The following is a 24,836-nucleotide window of genomic DNA, read 5'->3' on the forward strand; positions in this document are numbered from 1 at the left end:
CATAACATCCAAGACCTTTGAGGAAATATTCTTGAGACAAAAAAAGTGTTTTTGGAAGGTGCACCGTGTGTAAATCTGGTGGAAAACCGAAAGCATTGCGGAAAAAATAACATCATGCTGAGAATTATGATGAAACATGATGCCGTCGGTGTGATAATATGAGGCAGAACCTGGAGCATTCGTCGTAATTGATGGAACCATGGAGTTTGCCCTTTAGTGCTAATTTCTGAAGGAGAGGCTATGCTGCAGAAAAATTATCCAAGGCACACTAATAAATCCACCTCTGAAATGCTAAAAAAAAAAAAAAAAAAAAAAAAAAGGTTTTGGCTTTGTCAAAGTCTGGCTTTAAGCCCAAATGGCATGAACTTAAACAGGGCGTTCATGCGCAAAACCTTTATCATGCATGTGGCTGAATTTAATTTACAACAAAATTCATCCAAAATGATGTGTCACTCTCATTAGTTAACACTTGATGGCACTTGTTGCCACAGATGGCTCAAACACTTACTACAACTAGAGGACAATTACCTTTTCACGTTGATTTGTAGGCTACTTGTCTGTATAGAATATTTTTGAAGTTGCTGCTTTTCTTTCAAAGCCCGCCCTCTAGCGGAGGATCCAACTCCACGGAGTCCTTCTGAGGCGTTAGTCCCTTTACAGAGTTCATCTGGTTTGCATATTTGACACACATAAATGTTTCAGATCATTAAACAAATTTTAAAGTGATAGAGGACTCGAATTGAGAAGTTAATTAAAATAATCTTTAGGATTATTAGGTTTAAAAAATAGGCTAAGGCAAAAAAAAAACGCTTTCATTACGTTTAATTTGAAGCAATAATTAATAATAATTTCATTCCTTGTCAATAAATTACCTCGGCGGTTTATTTTTTCTGGATTTCTCTGTGTTAAACTGCTACTGCATTAAAATGTTTTTTTTATTTTTAAACTGTGTACATATCTTAACCTGGCATGCCAATTAATGCGTGCTATATGAAGGTTCCCTCACGCTTGGCTGTTTCGAGCAGCAGTGGAGACCCCTACGTACCCCTGTGCGTCTGCTTCTGACATCATCCCCCCCTCTGAAGTTACAGATATGGCCATGCCTCCCCCCGGAGACAGTTTAGTCTTCTTGAGACGGAAAGCCTAAAGCGAGCGCCGTCATGTCGCTTAACTGGTCGTCCAAGGAGCAGAAAACCTCCAACCAGCCCGCAGCGGCCGGCCAGAAGCGAGCGCGCAACGACGCGGGGAACAAGGTGACGGTGGTGCTCGGTGCGCAGTGGGGGGACGAAGGAAAAGGGAAAGTTGTCGACCTTTTGGCCACCGAAGCAGACGTTATCTGCAGATGTCAGGTAAATGTCAGAATTTGGGTAGAACTTAAAGTGTGCATATCTTAGAATAAAAGCGGACTCCTGAGTGGAAAACACTTACGCATACGTTTCCTAGACCGTGTATCTTTTAAAATGTGTGGATTTCAGACGTATTATTAGTTGGTAACTGATTTAACCAGAATTGTGGCAACTTTGCCAAATTTTGCCATTAAGTGCGCAGCTTGAAAGTGGATTGTTTGTCCACTTTATGATAGATTACATATATATTAAAAAAAATAAAAGGAAAATGCGTTCAAAAATCTTTAAGAAAAACAAGCCCGGAGAGATCTGTTTGTCCAAGTACAGTGACACACAACACTCCAGAGGTCAGTGGTGTGTCAAGATGCACACTGAAACCTGTCAGCAGTTGCTGCTTTCTCCACTGTCAGGAACTAGTACCCTGTGTCCTGAAGGCTTGAGAGCCCCACCCTCTGGGCTGGAGAGGTCACATTCTCAGGCTGGTTTGATATGTGAGAAGGCCAGTGTCGCCTAGGGGGAAAAGAGCGCCAAGGTTGCCAAGGCTGTTAAATTGGGTCCTGGAAAAGTTTGATCGTTGCAGAATGTCACCATGTCACCAAAATGTGGAGACGTCTCATTGCAACTAAATGTTCTAAGGTAACAATACGGTAGCATGCAAAGGTATTGACACCCACTGGACCTTTTCACCTTTCTTTACATTGCAAACATCACACTCAGTGTATTTCAGACAAACATAAGGTAGCTTCTAGTTGTGAAGGGAAAGGAACTGGTTAAATAGCTTTCAAAATTTTTACAAATAAAAATCTAAAAAAAAAAGTGTGGTTTGCTTTTATATTTAGGCCATAACTCTATACTTTATTTTGCTGCAGATAACAAATAAGTCTCTCGTCTTTACCAGATTTGCACATCTAGAGACCGAAGTTTTTGTCTATTCTTTGTTGCAAAATAACTAAAGCTCAATCAGTCTGGATGAAGATCATCTGTGAACAACAATAATAGAATATTGGCAGAGATTACCAGTTGAGTTTAAGTCTGGACTTTGACTAGGGCCAATAACATTAAACCAATACATTAAAGCTACGGCTGTACTTCTCTGCTCGTTGTCCTGCTTAAAGCTGAAACTCTGCCCCAGTCTCAAGTCTTTTTTTTTTAGTTTCAAACAGATCTTTTTCTTGGATTCCCCTGTATTTGGCTTCATCCATCTTACTATTATGACCAGCGTCCCTGTCCCTGCTGAAGAGAAGCATTGCCAAGAAGTCTCACATGAGGGGTTTTGTGATGAGGATATCGGGCACTTTCCATTTTCTGCACCACTTAGTGTTATTATACACACAGGTCAAAAGTTCAGTTTTCATCTCATGTGACCAGAGGACTTTTTCCCATGTGTTTGTCATTGATAGGGATGGTGGGAAACTGCAAGGGGGGACACTCTTCTGTAAATGTCAGACTGCCAACATATTCCCCCACCTGAGCTGTGGATCTCTGCAGCTCCTCCAGAGTTGTCATGGACCTGCTGGCTCCTTGTTAGATTAATGCTCTCCACTCCCAGACAGTCAGTTTAGGTGGACGGTCATGTCTTGGTAGATTTTCTGTTGTGCCATATTCTTTGTATTCTCATATGAACAGTTCACCAAGACATTCTCAGACCTTGGTAACACTGTTTTAAACTCCCCCACAACTTTATCCCTCACCTGTCTGGTATGTTCTTTGCTCCTCGTGATGCTGTTCTACTGCTCTCTGTCCTTTGAGGCTTTCACAGATTCAATTACACACACACAAATGCTGTTCATTAATTAGGTGCCTTCTAAAGGGATTTGTTTCCACTAGATTTTATTTATGGGTATAAGAGGCTGAATACAAATCTTAAATTTTTATTGTCCTGGAAAAAGAATAGGAAAACCAGTCAATGCCTTACCCCTGCTGTGATTTACAGGGAGGCAACAACGCGGGACACACGGTGGTAGTGGACGGCAAAGAGTATGATTTCCACCTTCTCCCCAGTGGAATCATAAACACCAAAAGCATTTCTCTCATCGGTAAAAAAAAGGCTTCGCTCTTCAGTCTTCACGGAAACGTCACCCTTCATGGCATTACTGAGTCTTTTCCTCTGCCCTTTCAGGTAATGGCGTAGTCATACATCTACCTGGACTGTTTGAGGAGGGAGATAAAAATGAAAAGAAAGGTATTTTAATGGAAAAAAACAATACTATGTAAGAAAAAAAAGAGACTGAAGCATGATAAACATGTATGATTCTGCGTTTTCATGTGGATGTGATTTTTATTCCGTGACCAGGTCTGAAAGGCTGGGAGAAGAGACTGATAGTTTCAGACAGAGCTCACCTTGGTAGGCACATTTCCTTCACTCCGTTGCTTGCAGTCATTAATAATTGTCTCTTTAACAGAATTAAATCTTATCTTGCCCGTAGTCTTTGATTTCCACCAAGTTGTTGATGGCTTACAGGAGACAGAAAGACAAGCACAGGAAGGAAAGAAGTAAGGCACACGAACAGAGTAGCGTTCAGAATGACCACCGTTGCTAATCTGTTCTAATCCTCATTTATTCTCTGGGTTATTTTCCATGACAGCATCGGGACAACAAAGAAGGGCATTGGCCCAGCATACTCCAGCAAAGCGTCTCGCATTGGCCTGCGTGTGTGTGACCTCCTGGGTGACTTTAATGACTTCTCCACCAGGTCCCAATATACAAAAAAATATAATGTATTTGTCCAACATGTGAAAGTCAGTTATGTGCAATAAGGGATGCTACATTTTTTTAAAAACTCTTTTCAGATTTAAGAATCTCGTCCATAATTATCAGTCCATGTATCCTTCCCTGGCAGTCGATGTCGATGACCAGCTAAAAAAACTAAAGGTAGGTGGGGGGGGTGTGTGGGGGGGGTGGGGGGTGGGGGGAGGGGGGGCTGGGTTATTGTGGTAAAATGTGAACCTTTTCACATTTTAATACATCCTATAGGGGGAACGGAGCTCAGCGGTCTGTGTAGTCGTCCTTGCAATCTGAATATTGAGGGTTTGATTCCAGCTTCCTCCTGCTACATGTCAATGTGCCCCTGGGCAAGGCACATAACCCCAATTCGCCTTCCAGTATTACAAAAAGAGGCCATTTATCACTTTACAATCCAGTCTCTCAGGAGTGTGGTGGGCTTTGCTATGAGGGACTCAGGTTCAAATCCTGGTTGCATCTGGAAGGGCATCTAGCACAAAAGCTCTCCCTAGTCTGTGTGGAAGTTGTTATACCTGTGGTGACCCCTGAATAAGGGAGCAGCCAAAAGGACTCACACACAACAGCTTTACAACCCACTGCAAACAAGTGCCTTCAAACGTGACCAAATTGTTACATGATGGTGGCAGCACCATGCTGTGGGAATATCTTGCAAAGAAGAATGAGCAAACATGTCCATCTCCATATACAACTCATGGAGAGATGTCTCAAGAATGTGGGCTCAAGGGCTCTAAGTACAAACCAAACTTTTCGGGGGGGGGGGGGGGGTTCAGCAGTAAATATTTAAAACCATATATCCATTTCTCTGTATTCCAGATTGATTCCTCACTTTCTGTTGGTTTATCACATGAGATTTCACTTAAATAGATTGAATGTTATATTTTTAACATGAACATTTATTCCAAGGGGTAGAGACACAACCAGGGAGTAATGGCGCTACTAATACATTTTATCCTGCTTCCTTCGCCACACAACCTTACATTCATAACAATGAGCTGCAACATTCATTTATTCATATCAATAACGTGTTTTTTTATATATACTTTTAATTAAAATCTATTTTTTAACATGTGCCACTCACTCCTGGCTCAGCCTTCATCCTAGCATCAGTTCCTTAGGGCAAATATTAGGAAAGTATTTCACCGTAATGAACATACATTTTACAACATGCTTCTTTATATGTAGGTACTTGAAACTAAAGGCTGTTGTTTACAAAAAACTATCAAAAGGAGCAAGTTTTTTTGGGGTTTTTTTTTTTGTTCATTGGAATGACATACTTAAATAAAATCCTGCTTCTGGCTCCCCAAGAGGCATTAATACTTTTGCAAGGCATTGTACATTGCTGGAATGATCTCAGTCTGTCCATGGAAGCTTCATAATTATGCAAAGGAATACTACTGGGCAGCGTTCAATGCATCCAAGTATCAAAGTGTTTTGTTTCATGCAGGATTTTGCAGAGAGGCTGCGCCCGATGGTCAGAGATGGGGTCTATTATATGTACGAAGCTCTTCATGGACCTCCAAAGAAGATTTTGGTTGAAGGGGCCAATGCTGCTCTGCTTGACATTGACTTTGGTAAAACTTCCTTTAAAAGCGATCTTGAACACATCAAATAACGTGCATTTTAATGGCAAACCAGTGATGCTGCATTGTGTTTAGGCACATATCCTTTTGTGACTTCGTCAAACTGCACCGTGGGAGGGGTGTGCACTGGACTCGGCATCCCTCCGCTCAATATCGGCGATGTGTTTGGTGTATCCAAAGCCTACACCACCAGAGTGGGAATCGGAGCCTTTCCCACAGAACAACTAAATGTGAGACCTCAGTGTTTCATCATGGTGGCTCTCTGGAAAAACTGAGTCTGCATGGGCCAGTATGAGCTTCTAATGCTGCGATATCCATGAGTCAAAGTGCTGTGGTGGTTTTAAAACAACGTTTAAATCCAAATATGTATTTAAGAATCTAGGTATTTTATTTTAAATGGGAGAGCAGCAATCATTCCTAGTGCTGGGAAAGCAAAAACAACATATGGCATATTAGGTAAATTATAAGCTTTAATACAGTTTTTTAAAACATTAATTTTTTGCATTATTTCATTGTTACGCTGTAGAATGTTATATTTTTTAGCTGTTGTGCTCTTCAGTTATAAACACAAAGCTGACATTAGTTACTTTACTAGTTGGACAATCTGCTCAAGCAGCTAGCCTGCGGTCTGCTGCTTAACAAACATGCTGCTCTTAGGTTGGCAGTTTTAGTTTTAAATCATCTTCACCTTAATATTATTCATATATGGCGCTGATTTAGTTTTCATGGTCATAACTGTGTGGGCTCATTTTCTCACGTTGCTAAACAGAACAAAATTATGTTTCTTGGTAAGGAAACTGCTCATTTCAGCCAGTTGGCTGACAGTGCACAGCAACAGGTAGGGGAGGGGCAGTGGGACTAGTCCGTAAACTGTGGCTGTAACTTTTGTTACAATCTATGGTGGGCCTAATGCTCCAAAATCTGTTTTTAAACCATCTCTGTTTGGAACATAATAACCCAGTTTAGCTTTGACCAGTCTAAGTGTTTTAAGACTTTGTAAGAAAGATCATCTAATTTAGTCTAGAAAAGAGGGAAATACCCTTTAGCTTAGCCCCACATTGCATTCTTTAAATCTGATAGCGCTTTCACTGTGATTACCCAGAGGGACAAATGTTCCTTCAGTCTCCAGTCTGTCCACAACACAGGGGGTGCCAGTCTCTAAACGTGTGTCACCCTGGGTGGTAAACATAGTGCCATGGGCTGCTTCACTCTATGCTTCATACAGTCAGACAAAACTCTGATCACTCAGTCACTTTCTCTGGCTGTCCATTTAACTTACTCTAAGCTACAGACACGGTAAAATAGAAAATTTAAGAGATTATGAAACTGTCGTTTTTCAAAACCTTAGTAGATCTTGACATGTCTGGCATGTACAGTTTGCATTTGTGTGAACATTTTTTCTCTCTCTGGCTTGAGCAGCTGTCAGATTTCTTTCTTAGACCACATGTTCTAATGGATAAATTTAGGGCCAGATTCTGGGTTGAGGATATATTTACTGTAAGAGCCGGAATTACGTTACCTGTTGCAGGGTCTGACCACAGAGTTAAAGGTCAAGATGTCAAAACATCACCGTTTTGTGCGGGTGGCACTTCATTGTCTGTTTACGTCGCCAGAGTAGCCGCTGCAGATTTGAACTGACATTGTCCGAGGCCACGAAGTAACAGAAAAGGCTTCTGGTTCCCTGGTTTCTGCAGGCAGTTGGAGAGTTACTCCAGACAAGAGGTCATGAAGTTGGCGTGACCACAGGAAGGAAGCGGCGCTGTGGCTGGTTGGATCTTGTCATTCTCAGATACGCTCATATGATTAATGGCTTTACTGCGTGAGTATCACGACACGTTTAAGCAAAGCCTCAGGTGCTTTGTAATTCATACACATGCAATCATAAACCATCATAACTACTGTTTCAAGAGTTAAAATTGACTCAAACTAGATTTGTTGTTGCCCTGTGTTCTACAGCATTGCTTTGACAAAACTTGACATTCTGGATCTGCTTGACGAAATTAAAGTCGGAGTTGCCTATAAACTTAACGGGAGGAGAATCCCTCATTTCCCAGGTTAATAAATAGAAGCAATTTGACACATTTCCGGTTCCAATGCCACATCCACAGCTTGAGAATGCCTGCTCTGCTTCGGTTACAGCCAATATGGATGTTTTGCACAAAGTGGAGGTAGAGTATGAGACCTTCCCGGGTTGGAAGACAGACACATCTGCAGCCAGGAAGTGGAATGATCTCCCGGCCAAGGCACAGAACTACATTCGTTTCATTGAGAACCACATTGGAGTCCCCAGTATGTCTGATATAAATATCCCATATCTTCATTCTTCAATTTCAACTGCAGTTCAAAGAACAAACGTTAACGATGTTGTGCATTAGGAGGCGCAACAAATGATGATGTTTGTAGCCCCTTTTGATAATCTGTCCCTTTTTCTCATTCCAGTCAAGTGGGTTGGTGTTGGAAAGTCCAGAGAGTGCATGATCCAGATGTTCTGAACCAAAATACAACTCACCGAAGAAAGGACGAGCACAATGGGGCATGTTTTAGCCACAAAGAAATGTTCTCCTTGAAAAAAAATAAAAAATAAAAAAGATATACAACCAGTGAGATGTGTTGATGAAGTATTTTCTGGGCAGTCTAATATACCCAGTTTCTCAGGGTACCATGACGAGCAGCAATACACAGCTTTCCAAAATTCTTACTTTCTCAGTGGAAACCTCCTCCATCTATTTGTCTGAAAGTATTCATGCCCCTTAAACTTTTTCAGATTTTGTCACTTGACACCCCCAAATTTCAGTGTTTTTTATAGACATTCAAATATGCACAAAGTACAGCATCAAAGTCTTGTGAGGTGTGTCTCTATGGACATTTCACATCTAGAGGGTGAAATGTTTGCCCATTCTTCTTTGAAAATAGCCCGAGTTCAGTTAGATTTATTGGACAGCGTTTGTGAACAGCAACTTTCAAGTCCTGCCGCAGATTATTTATTGGTCTGGACTTTGACTAGACCATTCTAATCCATGGGTTTGCATTTAAACATTCTAAACAATTTCTTCTGGCTCTGGCTGTCTGTTTATAGATGTTGCACTGTTGAAAGAGAAAACTCCTTTCTAGTAGATGTAAAGTATTTGAGGGTTAAAGTTAGACTTGGTACAATCTAACCTTACTTTGAACTTCCCTAAAATGTTCCCCATTACCTGTCTGATGTGTTCCTTGGTCTTCATGAGTGTTTGTTCACTAATGTTCTTGAACAAACATCTGAGGTCTTGTCCAGAATTGTATTCATGTTGAAAATAAATAAGTGAACTCTGTTTACGGATGACTTCTCAAGGCTTAATTGGTTGGATTAATACAAATATTTTCTACTAGCAAAACATTTTTGCAAACCATATATACTTTTGACTGGTCTATCACATAAAACGAAATTCATTTTTGGTTGAAACGTGACAAAATGTTCATGTTCAATGGGTGTCAGTACCGCAACACACACCAATCTGTTATAAAAAAATACAGATACCCATATAAAATTTGTATTTGATGTCAATGATATTTTTGAGAAATCTTTGGGCTAATTGTTGTTTCCTGAAGCTTTGTGTTAGCAATGATCTTTTCATCCAGAAATAGTCCGATTTTAATTTTCAGAACTCCAGTTTCCAAATATTTCCAGATGGGTGGATTTAAAAGTTTAGAAGGGGGATAAACACATTTTAGCTGGCTATTTTTGATTTTCATTTCTCAACAGAACCTAAAACTAGCCAATAAACAACCGGTTAATTTCGTTGGTTGTCAGTATCGTATTAATATGTATATTTTTCTCAGAATGTTCACCTATTGCAACATTTACGACGGTCCATGAATGCAGCATCGCGTCTGCGTTTAAAACTTGGTCAAGTGGCAAGAGAGCGTCATCTCAGATTGGATCTTTGCCTATCACGTGACAACAGCATACTGTCTGTGATTGGCCGGTTTCTGCCACCCCCTGCTCTTTTCCCGCAATAAACAAGAGCGGAGCTGCTTAGCGTCGCAGCGCACACGGGGGGAGTTTTCCATATTCTGCTGCTAAAATGCCCAAACGAACTTGTCCGTTTCCCGAGGCGTTCTCCTCCCAGTACAAAGTACACATCGGACAGCGGGAGATAAACAACTTCAGCGTTTTTGGGAATAAATACAGACAAGAAATATACGGTGAGTGAAAGAATGTGGGCGTTTTATCAATGCTGTTCCCTGTTAGCTACCGTGTTAGCTTCGTTGCGCACATTTACTTGTGGCTGTCTTTGCGTTTGCAGCCTCTGTTTACGAGCTTGGTGCCTTGATTTGTTGTTGTTATTGTTGGGTAACCGAGTTTTTTTTTTTTTTTTTTCCCTATCTCTCTCTCAACCATAGAAAAAACAAAAAGCTTGCTCTTTAATGGTGCGCAAGCTATAGTGGGGAAAATCTGGACCGGAGAGGAGAAGTGCCCAGAGTCTCAGTCCAATGGACGACACTCTGCATGCAGTCAGACACTCCTGAGAGGACAGACTCTTATTGGGCAGGATGGGAAACTCACAAAAATAAACGCTTTACAAGGTAAGTGCAGAATGAAGCTAGTGGTTAGATGGTCAGAGGCCAAAATAATGCACATTGCGGAAAATTATTATTATTATTATTATTATTATTATTATTATTATTATTATTATTATTATTTCTTCTTACTAATCAAGGAAATGAGCCCACCAGTTACACGCATCTATTCACATCTGCAAGATATGGTGATGCAGGACCATCATCCTGTTGCGCAATAGTTGCAAATCAGCCCTTGAACCCCCCCCCCCCCCCCACCCCTTCTTCCCCTGCTTTTAAAAGGGGCAAATAGGACTAGTAAATACTTGTGGTCACACACCAGTACACTCATATTTATTCAGGTCGTACTGTTTTTAATACTGTGGAGGTGGTGACTTAGTGGTTAGGGAAACAGGTGTTTGCGTCTTGGAGAGGTCCCAAAGGTCGGCGGTTTGAAACTCTGTGTCCCTGAGCAAGACCCTTGAACACAGATTGGTCCCCATGGGCTGTTCGCTGTTGCGGCACACTGCTCCCTAAGGGATGGGCCGCAGAGACAAATTTCCCCTCTGGGACTGTATGCGGGTAATACTTATTTTATTCAAAAACAATTTTTTTTAGTAAGCCACAAGCTGCACGTCTGTTAAGCAACAGAGAGCTATTAGAATTGGAAAGTAAACACTAGTTGGTTAAAGTAAACTAAAATTGCATCGGATCATGAGTCCAGCTCCAAAATAAAAATCAGCTTTTACCATTCCTCCTATTACCTCAGATCTAAAGATTTCTTGCTTGAAAATAACTTTTTTTTATTTATTATGTTCTCTTTCTAATTGTACCTAATCCTCACAAACATCAGTGTTTCCCGCGGCACTATCTTGGCCAAACTCACGCTACCGCCTCACCAGCATTCCAAAAAAAAAAACTAACTCGATATGCTTGCATGTTTATTTGACGTTCACACGCGTTTTTTTTGTTGTTGCTTTCTCGCGTGCATATAGTGAATGGCAGGGTAAAAACAGGCAAAAACACATGGATACTTTTGAAGCGAGAAGCAGGTCGACTTCACCGTCGGCGTCCGCATCGAGCCATCGATGAAGACGCCGATTTCCCCCCGCACCCCCCACCCCTGCCAGTCAACCACGCAAAACTTGTTCCGGCCGACAACACCGCCTCGCCTAAGCAAATTCCTGCGGGAAACACTGAACATAATTAAAGCAGGGTAAGGTGAACCAGTTTTTTGCCGTCTTAAAATAGCGCTTGTTAGTCAAATGTGCTGGTTAAAAACAGGAAACTACAGCTGGCAGTTTGTTTAAATTCAGCAGCTTCAGAAAACCCCACCGTAGTGTGCTTGTTTTTCTGTTGTTGTTTTTTTTCTTCCCCTCCTGCTCTAAAGGCTCTGAGTCGATCTCTTCAGCATTTCATAGGGTTGTGCTGCTCCGATTTCTAACGGTGTGTCCAAATGTCCGTTTTTCATCTCCTAAATTGATGTATTCTCATACATTAAACCCAACCGGCCTGGAGAACTTTAAAAAAAAAAACTGTAGAACTCAGCTAATTTGGACAAACCAGACACTACGGCCACCAGACGTATTTCTGAAAGCGAAGCACAGCTTCAGCTAATCGCTGGAGCCAGACCCGGCTAGCTTTTAAAGGTACAGACACACAGGTCCATACGTCTACAGCTGCATTCTGCAGTGAGTGGACTCGCCTCCCTCTGCGATTCCAGAGAAGACGAATTTGTCTAAATATTTCAGGAAAATAAGGTAGATCAAATTATAAAAGTTATTGGTCAACAAATATATTGTAGTCTGTCATTGAGGATGTTGATGAACCGCTGCAGTCCTATGCCAAATTATTGTACATTTATTCAAAGTTCGCATACAGTAAGACTTTGATACCAGTTTTGATATTATATTTAAAATGCTGCTCATTAGTGTGGATTTACTGGGTGGCAGCTCAGAGCTCAAAAAGCTGGTTTATCATCACACAATTTCCAGGCCAGAAAAAGAAATGTCTGTACTCACTGTATGAGCTGTACATGCTGTTTATCCCTATTTTTTATTTCCTCTAGTATGTTTTTATATTTATACCTAATGTCTGCGCTTGTAACTGAAGTCAAATTCCTTGTTGATGCACACAGTCAAGGCCAATGGAATTGATTCTGATGGAAATGTCACGATTTGGTTTTTTTTGTTTTTTTTTATGCTGGATGCAAAAAGAAGAAAACGGAAACAAGAAGCATTTAACTTTGAACAATCACACTGTTGTTGTCGACGTTTTTAATCCAGTTACATCCCTGCAGCTAAAAATTCAAACTTGTGTCAAACTTTAAAAGGTAATGTTTGCGCCCCTGGTGGTAAATGTGAGTAATGCAGTTTCTGCCATACTGGCTACAATCCCCTGCACTGGTATGACTGGAATGCACATCAGTAAAAGCTCTTTAATGGTCCCCACAGTTATCAATTTTACACTTTTTTTTCTTTTTCTTTTCTTTTTTAAAGATTTAGGCTAAAACTTTGATTCAAACCATTATTTCAGTTGAAGACCAAAATTAGGTTCAGATGTTCCTATTTATCAGAATGCATCACTCATCTTCTGTTGGGTTTTAGATGATAAAAATTGGCTTGAATATGTATTCCAGCGATAATGTGTCCGTGCAGTGAGCTTACCCGTGTTTTCTGGCAGAAACATTTTGACTAAAACATGTAAACAAATCATGGAGCGTAACGGTTAACGATGTTTGCCAGCAGGTGTCAGGCTTGTCCCGTTCTCTCAGGTTAATTCAGTCGCTGCTTTTTTTTTTTTTTTTTTTTTTTTTTTTTTTAATGCCGGAGCCTTCATGGATGCATCTCTTTGTAGGTGTGCCGGCTGCTCCCTCGGGCTGCTGTGTTTGTCATAAAAACCAGGGCTCCAGGACGGCGTGTTCCCAGTGCGACAGAATGGCCTGTGCTACATGTACCAGAGAGTGCTCCAGCTGCTGCAGCCTGTGCTGCTCCGTCTGCACCATCACAGAGTAAGTTTAACTTCTCCTCAGCAGCTTCCCCACTGCTCTGTGCTAATGCGCCGGTTTGCAGGAGTTTTAAAAGTAAAAATAAGTTTTCAGCCCTCTTTACCCTGATATCCCTCAATAAATGAAACCCAGTGATTTAAATTCCCCGGAGAAGTGGATGAATTAATAAGCACAGCCCCTGCTGTTTGTTTTTTATCTCTGTATAGCTACTATTGTTCAGTGAAGGCTTTAGATGTTTTAGAGCATTAAAGAGGTCATGGCCCACTGTGAAAGTAGGAAGGGTATGGCACTGCTAAAAAACACAGCATGGCCGCCCGCCTAAGCTGACGGGCCGGGTAAGGGGAATATTAAAGGGGACATATCATGCAAAATCCACTTTTTTTAGCCCTTAAATACATTTAGTTGTTTATAGGGCTGAAACATCAGAAAAATGGTGATTAATCAGTTATTGAAATAATTGTCAACTAATTTAACGATCACATTATTAACTGGGGTCTACAGTCTCTAAAATACGTTGTTTGCTGAAAGAACAACCTACTCAGAGCAGTAATTAAGCCACGACTGCAAAAAATATATATTTATTTTATTATTATTGCATTTAAGATGAAAACCTTTTCTTTATCTTTAGCTATATCCAGAACTCAAGTGTTCTGTAAAAAGATAAAAAAAACTTTAACAATCCACAGATTAATACTGAGACAGATTTAGCAAAATAGTTCTAGTTATAATGTCTTCTGTTTTGCAAGCAGGGATAAGTAGATTAGGCAAACTAGACGTGTTTTTTACATGTTTCTGCCATTTACAATGCATTTAAAATATACAATAAAGTTTCTTTTTTGTTGTTTAAGTCCTAAACAGTTGTTTGAGGTATGTTCATTTATGAAGAGAATCTCTTTTTAGATTAATCAAAAAAAATAGTCAATATATACATTTTTTACTAAATTACTAAAATAATTAATAGCTGCCACCCTGGTTGGGTACTTCGAGTCTCTGAGAATGCAGAAAATTTGAATTTAGTCTCTCCAGGTGTTGCATAGATATCTTTATATTCTCTTTGCGTCATATTTTTCCCGCTGTCAGGGTTGGGGTTAGATTTTTGAACAATTATGTCACAGTATTTGCTTCTCAACTGCTAAACTAGGTCATGGCCTTCCTGCTTTACAATGTCACAAATCTGGGTGTTAGAGGAGTATAAATACCTCCTGGATTATACATGAATTTTTAATCTTTGTTTACCTCCTCTTTTTTTCTATGCATTTAATAGTTTTCTTTCTGACAAATCTGAGTTTCAAATAAGCTGCAAACCAGTAAAATCTGACCAGCAGCACATTTTAACTACTAATTATGCCTGTAACATCTGTTCTTAGGAAATAATCATTTCATTGTATCCCTGATATGTAGAAAAATTATAGAAAAAGGTTTTATATACCACTTTCAAATGGGTTCAGCCAAGGCTGCTGAATCCTATCTTTTTCAGCATACTATTTTTCCAACTCGGAAGTACGTTTTGTTCCCAGGTTTAGGAAAAGTCACAAGTTTGGCAAAGGTAGAAACAAGCCGGGTGGGCTTAAACCTTCAGAAGCATGCCAGTATTGTTGTTTTTAAATAAAATATTAACTAAATTGCATAAACGTTTCAGTAGGAAACACTGAAAGCGCTGAAGAATGAAGGTGTGTGTTGGAAATCTTCATTAATGTCATTCCATTTACTACCAGGAGGGGGAGACAAATCTTCTCAAGCCAGGTTTTAAATTAGACTTGGACAACTTTATTTGTCATTTTGTATGCTGTCTTCACCTTTTTTTTTATTTTGGACTTTTGAATTTAAATTAAACAAAATTCTTTGCTCTATAGCTTCATTGATCTACCCAAAATATGTAGCTTTAATTCACAATTTCGGAAATGAGAAATGTAAGAGTTTATTCTCTTAATTAGATTTTATATTAAATGCTAATTTTTGCGTTAGTGATCAAGACCAGAGGTGGACTTTTACTTTCCTGAACTGCTGCTTTCCTGAACTTCTGCATGAAAATGTATTTGAAATAATAAACCATTGCATTTGAGTTTTTCAGATATTTTAATAGTGCTGTAAATGGTTTGCATGTGTCAGTTTTTATTATTATTTATACGTTATTGAAGCAAAACTGACTCTGGAATGTGGGAAGATCTCACGTTTAGTCCTGTTTTTGATTATAAAAGCAGCCATTTACTGATATTTCACTCTATAAACCCTCTTTGTTCCACAGTTACAGCGGACCATACGATGAAGTACTATGCTGCAGCTGCTCAACATAAACGGGACCAACAGGACTGATGGGGACGGCTTCATGTATAGTTGCCCCCCATGAGATATTACAAAGATTACAGTTTATACTCGTTTTATATGATTTAAATGTCTTCTTGTATATATGAGTTTAATCCATGTAATGAACTGAAATAAACTTGAATGTTTTTTTTTATATATATACATAGTGGTTTTTTTTTATTTCATATTGCATTAATGAACTTGCATCATAATTCTTCAAATGTATTTGGGCATACAGTTGTAAAGATTTTACTTAAAAATTTGAGATGTTAAAAAAAAAACAGCTAAAAGTTGTAGATGGATGCTTATAACACCAAACTCGTGTATAACTTAACATCCAGCCACAAAAAAGTGGTGATGCTGTGCATTTGAAGATTTGTGTCAGCTTGTGAGAAGGAGGAAGGAGACGAATGTAATCTGAAAGCAGTAGTTTGGACCCCTAACCAACCGACACCCTGTGGAGGAATTTAAAAGAGCTCTGCCTGTTATTTACACCACAGTGGGGGAAAACCACTTGTGACACGAGACCAATTTGAAACACTTAAGATTCTGACAGCATTTAGGTTAATTGGCCAGTTCTGTTCCAGTTCTGACCAGCATTACTTGGAATATATATATCTATCTATCTCATTCATGCAGGATGAATGCTTGGAGGGAGTAGTTGTTAAACATGATCAGCTGTTTTTTTTTGTTTTTTTTTTTTGTTTTTTTTTTTTTTTAAACACATTGCAACACTTGTAAATACAAAAAGCCCTGTTGACTCCCTGCTTGAGCTACCCATATAGCTGTGACATAAACTGTTGTGTCTTCTCAGGTTTTTGCTCCTTCCTCTAAATCCAATGTTCCTTATGGTAAATAATTCTGGGACAAAGAGTGCGGTCGTTTTTGGTTGAACCCACATATGTTTCCATGCTTGATTAATCCTTTTTCAGGGCTGTAAATAAGCGTTCACAAATCAATCTATAGTCACAACAGGGCCAACATCCATCTATCGAATGGCTTTTTGTTTTCCACGTTGTGGCTCACATCTTTTAAGTCTGAGGCCGAGGTCCCCAACCGGGAAAAAGGTGGACTGCCCCCTGTGGGTCGCCAGTCAGTCTCTGTCTCAAGCAGAGGAGTTTAATTATCTTGGTGTCTTGCTCATCAGTGACGGTAGGGTGGGCAAAGAGACGTCAGCTTAGTCAGCTGTAACCCAGAAGCTGCTCCGGTCTGTTGGGAATAAAGAGCAAAGCACTCGATTTACCGGTCTGTTTACATTCCGACCCTCACTATGGTCATGAGGTATGGATCATGCCCGAATAAATGAGTCTCCTCCAGAGGGTGGCTGGGCTTGGCCTTAGAGAGATAAGGTAGGGTGCTCAAAGTAGAGCTGCTGCTTCTCTGCATCGAAAGGAATCGGTTGAGTTGGTTTGGACATCTGATGAGTAAGACCCCTCTGTTTGGAGGCTTTCAGGCCACATTCCCATTTCCCAGGGAAGACCCAGAACCGCTAGATCAGGGGTCACCAACATGGGGCCCACGAGTCTGTTCTTAAGGGGGAAAAAAAAGCACAACCTGACTGAGCTAAATCTAAAACCTAATTTTATTTTGTTACTCTTCCTGTTTATATTCACACTTGCATTCATATGGATTTAAAGACTATAACAAGCATGAAAAATGTGTTTATTTTACAGGACATCCAGGTGAACTGATTCTTTTAGTCCAAAGGTCAGTACTGGTAGTCCTTCTGATGACGCAACACCAATGAAGTAGCTCTCAGTTTCAAAAGGTTGGCTAGAGGAACGATATATCCCATCTGCTGAAGGACGCCACTTTGGGGAGGGATATCTGGGTCGCTCCTGGACCTGTTAACTCCATGAGCCAATCTTCAATAAGCAGAAGACCATAGCTGGCTGGAAGGTTGTGACTTAAATTGTTGTTGTTAATGCATTTTAAAATGACTTCTCTCATTTAAAGACAATGGAAATGCTGGCTGTGGTTTATTAGTTTCCTGCTTACTGGCTGTCTGGCCCTAAAATATATTAGTGGTTTAAAAGCATTGAACCAGAAGGTCAGCCATCAGCAGGTGGCAGCACACTTCACGGAATCCTTGCTTGAGAGCTGATTTGTCGCTGAGACTTGGCATCTTCTTCACATCATCTCCGCGTGTGTGTGTGAACACATTATAGTCTCTCCAGAAACTTCTTCAACCTTTCGACTCAAGTGTTTTATTTTGGCTCGACGACGATAATGAAATTCCTACCCAGCCCCTTTTTTTTTTTTTTTTTTCTGGACCGACCTTGAAACGTATTTACCAGAAACAAGACAAATGAGAGACGGAGCAGGACCGGAGCTTCGAAGCAGTTTGGCTTTGGGTTATCCCTACTGGACCCGACCTTGGAGCGGTGTAGTCATCGCTTTGTGTTGACTGCTGTTCATCACTGGCGACGGCTGCCTTTTCAGGGTCAGATATTGCACGCGCTGTAAATAATTGTTCTCGGCGGCGATTTAAACAGGCCGGTCACGTGACACGCCGTAGCGGACGCCGGGTTGGTTTGAGAGCTTCGCGGGGCTTATAGCAAATGTGCGCGTGAGCTGGTGAGTCACATCGCTTGCTCAGCGGCCCAGTTGTGGCGCGGGTCTTTGGGGAGCTCGCGCAGTTGGTGTCCGAGGGCACTGCTTGACTTCTGGCTGAGTGAGCAGACAGCTGCTGGGGAGCCAGGCGTCAACGTGTCTGCACATTTCTTGATAAGACTTTAAGAAATTCGGTTGGATATGAAGCACTTGAAGGAGATATTTTCTTCTGAAACAAAAAAAAAGATTGAACAAAAAAAAAAAAAAAAGCACAACAAACCTTAACTTTTTTTAACTAAAAAGAATGAAATTGGTGACGTTTGTGTAACCCAGGATTAACATAGCCCTTGTTATATATAAGCATGTTCAATAAATAGCAATAGAGTAACAGTGAGAAAAAGAGAGCAACTTGTCTGCACATTTCTTGATAAGACTTTAAGAAATTCAGTTGTATATGAAACACTTGAAGGAGATATTTTCTTCTGAAACAAAAAAAGATTGAACAAAAAAAAGCACAACAAACCTTAACTTTTTTTAACTAGAAAGACTGAAATTGGTGACGTTTGTGTAACCCAGGTTTAACATAGCCCTTGTTATATATAAGCATGTTCAATAAATAGCAATAGAGTAACATAGTGAGAAAAAGAGAGCAACTTGTCTGCACTTTTCTTGATAGGGCTTTAAGAAATTCGGTTGTAGCTATATGAAACACTTGAAGGAGATATTTTCTTCTGAAACAAAAAAAAAGATTGAAAAAAAAGCACAAACCTTAACTTTTTATAACTAAAAAGGCTGAAATTGGTCACGTTTGTGTAACCCAGGTTTAACATACCCCTTGGTAAATATAAGCATGCTCAATAAATAGCGTAACATAGAGAGAAAAAGAGAGCAACTTGTCTGCACGTTTCTTGATAAGACTTTAAGAAATTTGGTTGGATGTGAAATACTTGGAGGTATATCCTTTTGAAGCTGCAGTATTTCTGTTGAAGATTGACCAAAGCAAAAAAAGCACAAACCTTGACTTTTTCTTTTACTAAAAAGGCTGAAATTGGTAACCCAGGTTTAACATAGCCCTTGTTAAATAAAAGCCTGTTCAATAAATAGCAACGAGAAACTGCAATAAATAGAGTAACACAGTGAGAAAAAGAGAGCAACGTGTCTGCACATTTCTTGATAAGACTTTAAGAAATTCGGTTGGATATAAAACAATTGAAGAAGATATTTCCTTCTGAAACAAAAAAAAAAGATTGAACAAAAGAAAAAAAGCACAAACTTTGACTTTTTCTTTAAACTAAAAAGGCTGAAATTGGTGATGTTTGTGTAACCCAGGTTTAACATAGCCCTTGTTAAATATAAGCATGTTCAATAAATAGCAATGAGAAACCGCAATACATAGAGTAACACACTGAGAAAAAGACAGCAACTTGTCTGCACGTTTCTTGATGAGACTTTAAGAAATTCGGTTGGATGTGAAACACTTTAAGGAGATATTTCCTTCCGAAGCTGCAGTGTTTCTGTTGAAGATTGAACAAAGCAAAAAAAGCACAAACCATGACTTTTTCTTTTACTAAAAAGGCTGAAATTGGTCATGTTTGTAACCCAGGATTAACATAGCCCTAGTTAAATATAAGCGTGCTCAATAAATAGCAATATAGTGAGAAAAAGAGAGCAACTTGTCTCACTTTTCTTGATAAGACTTTAAGAAATTTGGTTGGATGTGAAACACTCGAAGGAGATATATCCTTCTGAAGCTGCAGTGTTTCTGTTGAAGATTGAACAAAAAAAGCACAAACCATGACTTTTTTCTTTTTTACTAAAAAGGCTGAAATTGGTCACGTTTGTGTAACCCAGGTTTAACATAGCCCTTGGTAAATATAAGCATGTTCAATAAATAGCAACGAGAGACCACGATACATAGAGTAACACAATGACAAAAAGACAGCAACTTGTCTGCACGTTTCTTGATAAGACTAAGAAATTCGGTTGGATATGAAGCACTTGAAGAAGATGTATATCTTTCTGAAGCTGCAGTGTTTCTGTTGAAGATTGAACAAAAAACGCACAAACCATGACTTTTTTTTTACTAAAAAGGCTGAAATTGGTGACGTTTGTGTAACCCAGGTTTAACATAGCCCTTATTAAATATAAGCATGTTCAACAAATAGCAATATAGTAACATAGTGAGAAAAAGACAGCAACTTGTCTGCATGTTTCTTGATAAGACTTTAAGAAATTAGGTTGGATGTGAAACACTAAGGAGATATTTCCTTCTGAAGCTGCACAGTTTCTGTTGAAGATTGAACAAAAAAAGCACAAACCTTGACTTTTTTTTTACTAAAAAATCTGAACTTGGTCACGTTTGTGTAACCCAGGTTTAACATAGCCCTTGTTAGATATAAGCATGTTTAATAAATAGCAACGAGAAACCACAAGACCAGAGATAAATTTAGCAATAAACACATTTACATAGTGAGAAAAAGAGAGCAACTTGTCTGCACATTTCTTGGTAAGACTTTAAGAAATTTGGTTGGATATGAAACACTTGAAGGAGATATTTCTAAAAGGCTGAAATTTGTCACGTTTGTTTAAATTATTGTCATTCCTAGGAAAGATGTCTTTTATTGCAGTAGCATAATCAAACATCTTTTAACAGTGAGTGGAGGAAAGGGCCATTAAGAAATATCATGAGAGCCCCAATTATCTAACTTTACCTGCTAGATGAATTCACACGGTATTTGTGCGTTCACCAATACACGAGAATCCATCTTGTTCTGCTCCAGCTTCTACTTTTTGTGTCCTAACCAAAAACGGTTTGGGCCAATTATGTTGCAGTATTGTGGTTTAAGGCGAGACATGCCAGCTGCGACGAAACGAATACCCTGAATGGAAGTTTTCAGCTCCTGTTCCTCCTGTTCCTTGACCTTTCATAGGGTCAATTGTAAGAACTCTATCATGGGTTGAAAATGAGCCTCGCCCTGCATGACGAATTCGGACAGCCTTTAACTCCGACATCATTACGTGACGGAAACGCACATGGAGGATGCAAGTCAAATCAGGGCCTCCAGCCTTCTGAAAATTAACTGCAAAGTATGCGGTCTCTGCTCTCCGCACATTTTCAGTCCTTTCCTTGAGTGAGCTGTGGTGATGCATCATGTCACGCAAAGGATTGTGGGATACCTTTAGGGTTCTTAGCACCGGTACAGGACATTGTGGGACTCCTAGGCAAATTTAGGTGCAGGAGGGAGCTCACAGGCTACTTTTCCTACCTCCTTCCTTACTGACTGCACTATTCGGACAGCACTTATCATGGCGACCATTGACGCACTTTCGCTTTGGCTAAAGAGTCCTTACTCAATAGAGGTATTTGGATTGAGCTCAAAATGGATATGGCAGCGCAGGAGGACACACACGTAGCTGCTGCCATCACATTTGTTTGGTAAGAATCCACAATTTCTTCTTTGAAAGAAGAACAGGAAGAAGTGCCTTGACGAGCTTACCGTCTTGTGGTTTCTCACGATGTGTGCTGCTTATGTTTTAATTTGATACCATGATTGGCTAAAACCAACCTTTGGTAGACAAGCACTAGATGCAGCTTTGCTCAATCAACTCGGAAAGTTCTGCTGAATGTCCGCTTTTCCCCAAAGTGATTCAATGGGAGTGGTCCCAGATTAGTAGTGTGCAGAACGTAGAGTGCTATACATTATCAATCTGGCTGGCCAGCATACCAATTATCTGCCTCCTTTACAAGTTCTGAAATTAATGCAACTATAGCTTTCCTGCTATTTATAGTTTAAGTAGATCAGAATGTCTAGCAACTTAAAGGGGCCTAGTCTCGTATTTTGACCTTAAAAAGAAAGCACAAAAAAACGACACATCCACCTTCAAATAAAACAATATATGCCAAACATCTGTCCTTATATTGTTTCCTTAGTCCTTCTTGAGCCCGAAAATAATTTTGCAGTGAGCAGACATAAACATTGTTGTGCTGTCTGCGGTCAGTACCGCAGAACTATCAGACAGCAAGATGGCAACAATTGACGCAGCTACTGTAAAGTCCAGAAGACCGTCCTGAAATGTGGTCAGCTCCATCACACACATATATACATAGACGCCTCAATCAGTGCTGAATCGCATACCGACGCCGCCACTGTTCTGGAAAAGACATAGTGGAGCTATTTGGAGAAGATGCCTCATTCATGTGCTGCGTGGAATTGTACCAACCGATTCATAGTACAAGCTAGATCTACTGGTATTAGGCTACCTTTCACAGATAGGAAAGAACATATACTTATGATTGTATATATTCCGTATAACTTCATTATAAATTTGTATATTTGTCTCTGTGGATCCATTGCTTTTCCTTGTTTACTCATTGTGTGCAATTTCATATTTCCAGTCATGTGGTCTTGTTATGGTAAATATACACAAAAGTGCTTTGTTTACTAACAAACAGAGCAAAACCAAAGTGTAAAACACAGAAATAAAATATAACAAACCAACGGGGTGTGATGATTTTATTGGAAAACCTTTGTATGCAACTAAAGAGAGCCACTGGTGTACAAATTCATAAAGTCCTAGTATATGACTAGGCCCCTTTACTCGGTAATTTAGGATGTGGAGTGAAACAGAGCCCAATTTCTCTTAGCCACTCTTAAAAATGGGAAAGAGAACATACAGCATGTTGATTTCTATAAATCTTGAGCCTATACTTCCTCATACGTGTTTAGAGGGCAGAGTATCTCAAACTATTTCAAAACAATTGAAACTGTGGTGAAAGGATGGAAAAAGTACCCGAGGATTTTTCTTTCTTTTTCATTTTCTTTTTCTTTCTTTTTACTTTCTTGGGAGGTAAAATAAACAAACAAAAAATGTGGAAGAACTGCAGCAAAGCACGGCTTCTTTGGATCACCAGAAACAATCCAAGAAGAAAACTTTTTGCTCTACCATCATAAATGTAGAGCAAAAAGTTTTCTTCTTGGATTGTGTGGCTGTATCAAATGGAACCATGTGCTTCGGTAAGATGAATCTAAGATCGAGCCGTTAGACAATATTTGCTTCAGGTGGAAGCAAAGAAAAGCAGCGAAAAGATTATATGGGAATGCCCCTTGTGCCCTCTGTATAGTACAGTGAAAGCAATGTTTTGCTGCGCATCCGTTTTCTTTCTAAAGACCCTATGAGCCTTATTAGAGTTTTACAGGAAGAATTCTTTTGTATAAGATTTTAGATTAAAATCTGTTAGACTTAAGAAGAAAACTGAAAACAGTTATTTGTTGCATCTTCAAGCTGGACAGTATGGTCGAAAGTATTACTCAACAAACAAGGTGATGGTTTACCAGTAACACAATCGACGTTTTAAGTCTTACAGAAAACCTAGAGAAAAACACAGAGGAGAGGACCCAGGACTCTGGATGACCTAGATAGATTGGTCCCTCTTTCCTTCACTCTTGTGACATGTAGAAGATCCTGTTGGCAAAAGGGGTTTGTACAGGGATTTTATGAAGTGTGGAGGGCACTGCATCTGCTTCTAACTATAGGACTTTACATACATTCGTCTGCTTTATATCACTCTACATTTGGAAGTTCCAATAATCATTGAACGTGTGGTTATGATTATTAACATTGTGTTTTTTTTTTTGTATCACATCTTCTACTTTCAGTTTGTAACTGTGCTTAGCTTTCGTCAGCCCTTTCTCTGCTGTTCTAACCGTATTGCTGACTTTATGTGCCTTCAAAAACAGCGGTACAGATGTTAAAGTTTCCAGCACATCCTCATCCATGACTCCAATCGGTCACCCTCAGCAGTGTTGCCTCATCTTACTCCTTGGTAAATGGAGTATGGTGGCGAGAAGCAATGGGGCCCCCCGTATAATCCCCCACCATGCACCAGACAGCACCAACTGGACTGGGCCACGTGGCTTTGTCTTTCACCCATTCTTTTGGAGGACCAGCTGTGGTCTGAGCGTGGCGAGTGTCAAAGCCAGTGATGCCGCTGCTATAAATATGAGTCAGTGAGTGGATGGAGTGTGAGTTAGCGACAGCTGTATGGTGGACCAAGGACACACAGTCTTGGCACTGTTAAGAGGGAGAAAATCCAAAAAAGGGCAACACAGTACGAGAGACTGCTACTTACCTGTATCATGGTTTACACGCGTTTACAACTGCATGTGTGTGAAGAAGGGAACGCTTTTCAAACTTAAATTATTTATTTAGAATCAGATGGGAAATATCGCATTTTATGGTGAAACAAATAAACTATAATCTGGCTTTTTAATGCATTTTAAAGGCAAAAGTTAATTTTAAAAGCCCTATTTGCCAACAGAAATATCATAATAAATATATTCTTTTAACCAGATGTCAAATGTCAAAGTCTGTGTAGCCACAGAAAAGGCATGTGGTGAGAACTTTTGCTACTGCAAACTCCCAGAAAACTGTAAAAGTGCTGAAACCCTGAGTTCCTTTGATTCTAGGTTAAAGTTCTATTTGTTTAGGGTTGCCTTTGAATGTTAATGTTCATTTTAAACTGTTGTAGTTCACTGAAACGTCATTAGATTAAGTTTGTAGGCCAACTTATCTGGACCCACTGCTACTATTCCATTGCGATGTACTTTCCTCTGTATGTTTTCTTATGTCATCTTCATGTTACTGAAATGTGCTATACGAATAAACTTACCTTGCCTTACAAAGATCATCTATATAAGACACCTGGGTGAGCTCTGTGAAAATAAACGGGCAAAGTGGACTGTTTTCTTGCCACCCACCAAAACACA

General features: G+C 39.8%; 2 protein-coding genes across 2 annotated transcripts; both read left to right on the forward strand.

The window, feature by feature from the left end:
• The first annotated feature begins 1,092 nt into the window (after window positions 1-1,092).
• On the forward strand, window positions 1,093-8,273 carry adss1 (adenylosuccinate synthase 1). The gene is made up of 13 exons (XM_012851144.3): window positions 1,093-1,349; window positions 3,280-3,382; window positions 3,466-3,528; window positions 3,640-3,690; window positions 3,773-3,839; window positions 3,932-4,039; window positions 4,137-4,218; window positions 5,534-5,660; window positions 5,745-5,899; window positions 7,364-7,488; window positions 7,626-7,723; window positions 7,809-7,958; window positions 8,109-8,273. The coding sequence occupies exons 1-13, from the start codon at window positions 1,161-1,163 to the stop codon at window positions 8,159-8,161; spliced, it is 1,371 nt and encodes a 456-aa protein (XP_012706598.2). The 5' UTR covers window positions 1,093-1,160; the 3' UTR covers window positions 8,162-8,273.
• Window positions 8,274-9,663: 1,390 nt separating this feature from the next.
• On the forward strand, window positions 9,664-15,678 carry siva1 (SIVA1, apoptosis-inducing factor). The gene is made up of 4 exons (XM_012851145.3): window positions 9,664-9,851; window positions 10,050-10,232; window positions 13,062-13,215; window positions 15,458-15,678. Exons 1-4 carry the CDS (start codon window positions 9,731-9,733, stop codon window positions 15,504-15,506), a joined length of 507 nt encoding a protein of 168 aa, XP_012706599.2. The 5' UTR covers window positions 9,664-9,730; the 3' UTR covers window positions 15,507-15,678.
• The last annotated feature ends 9,158 nt before the right edge of the window (window positions 15,679-24,836 follow it).

This window comes from Fundulus heteroclitus, chromosome 19, assembly GCF_011125445.2.
Source record: "Fundulus heteroclitus isolate FHET01 chromosome 19, MU-UCD_Fhet_4.1, whole genome shotgun sequence".
NCBI classification, from domain to species: Eukaryota; Metazoa; Chordata; class Actinopteri; order Cyprinodontiformes; family Fundulidae; genus Fundulus; species Fundulus heteroclitus.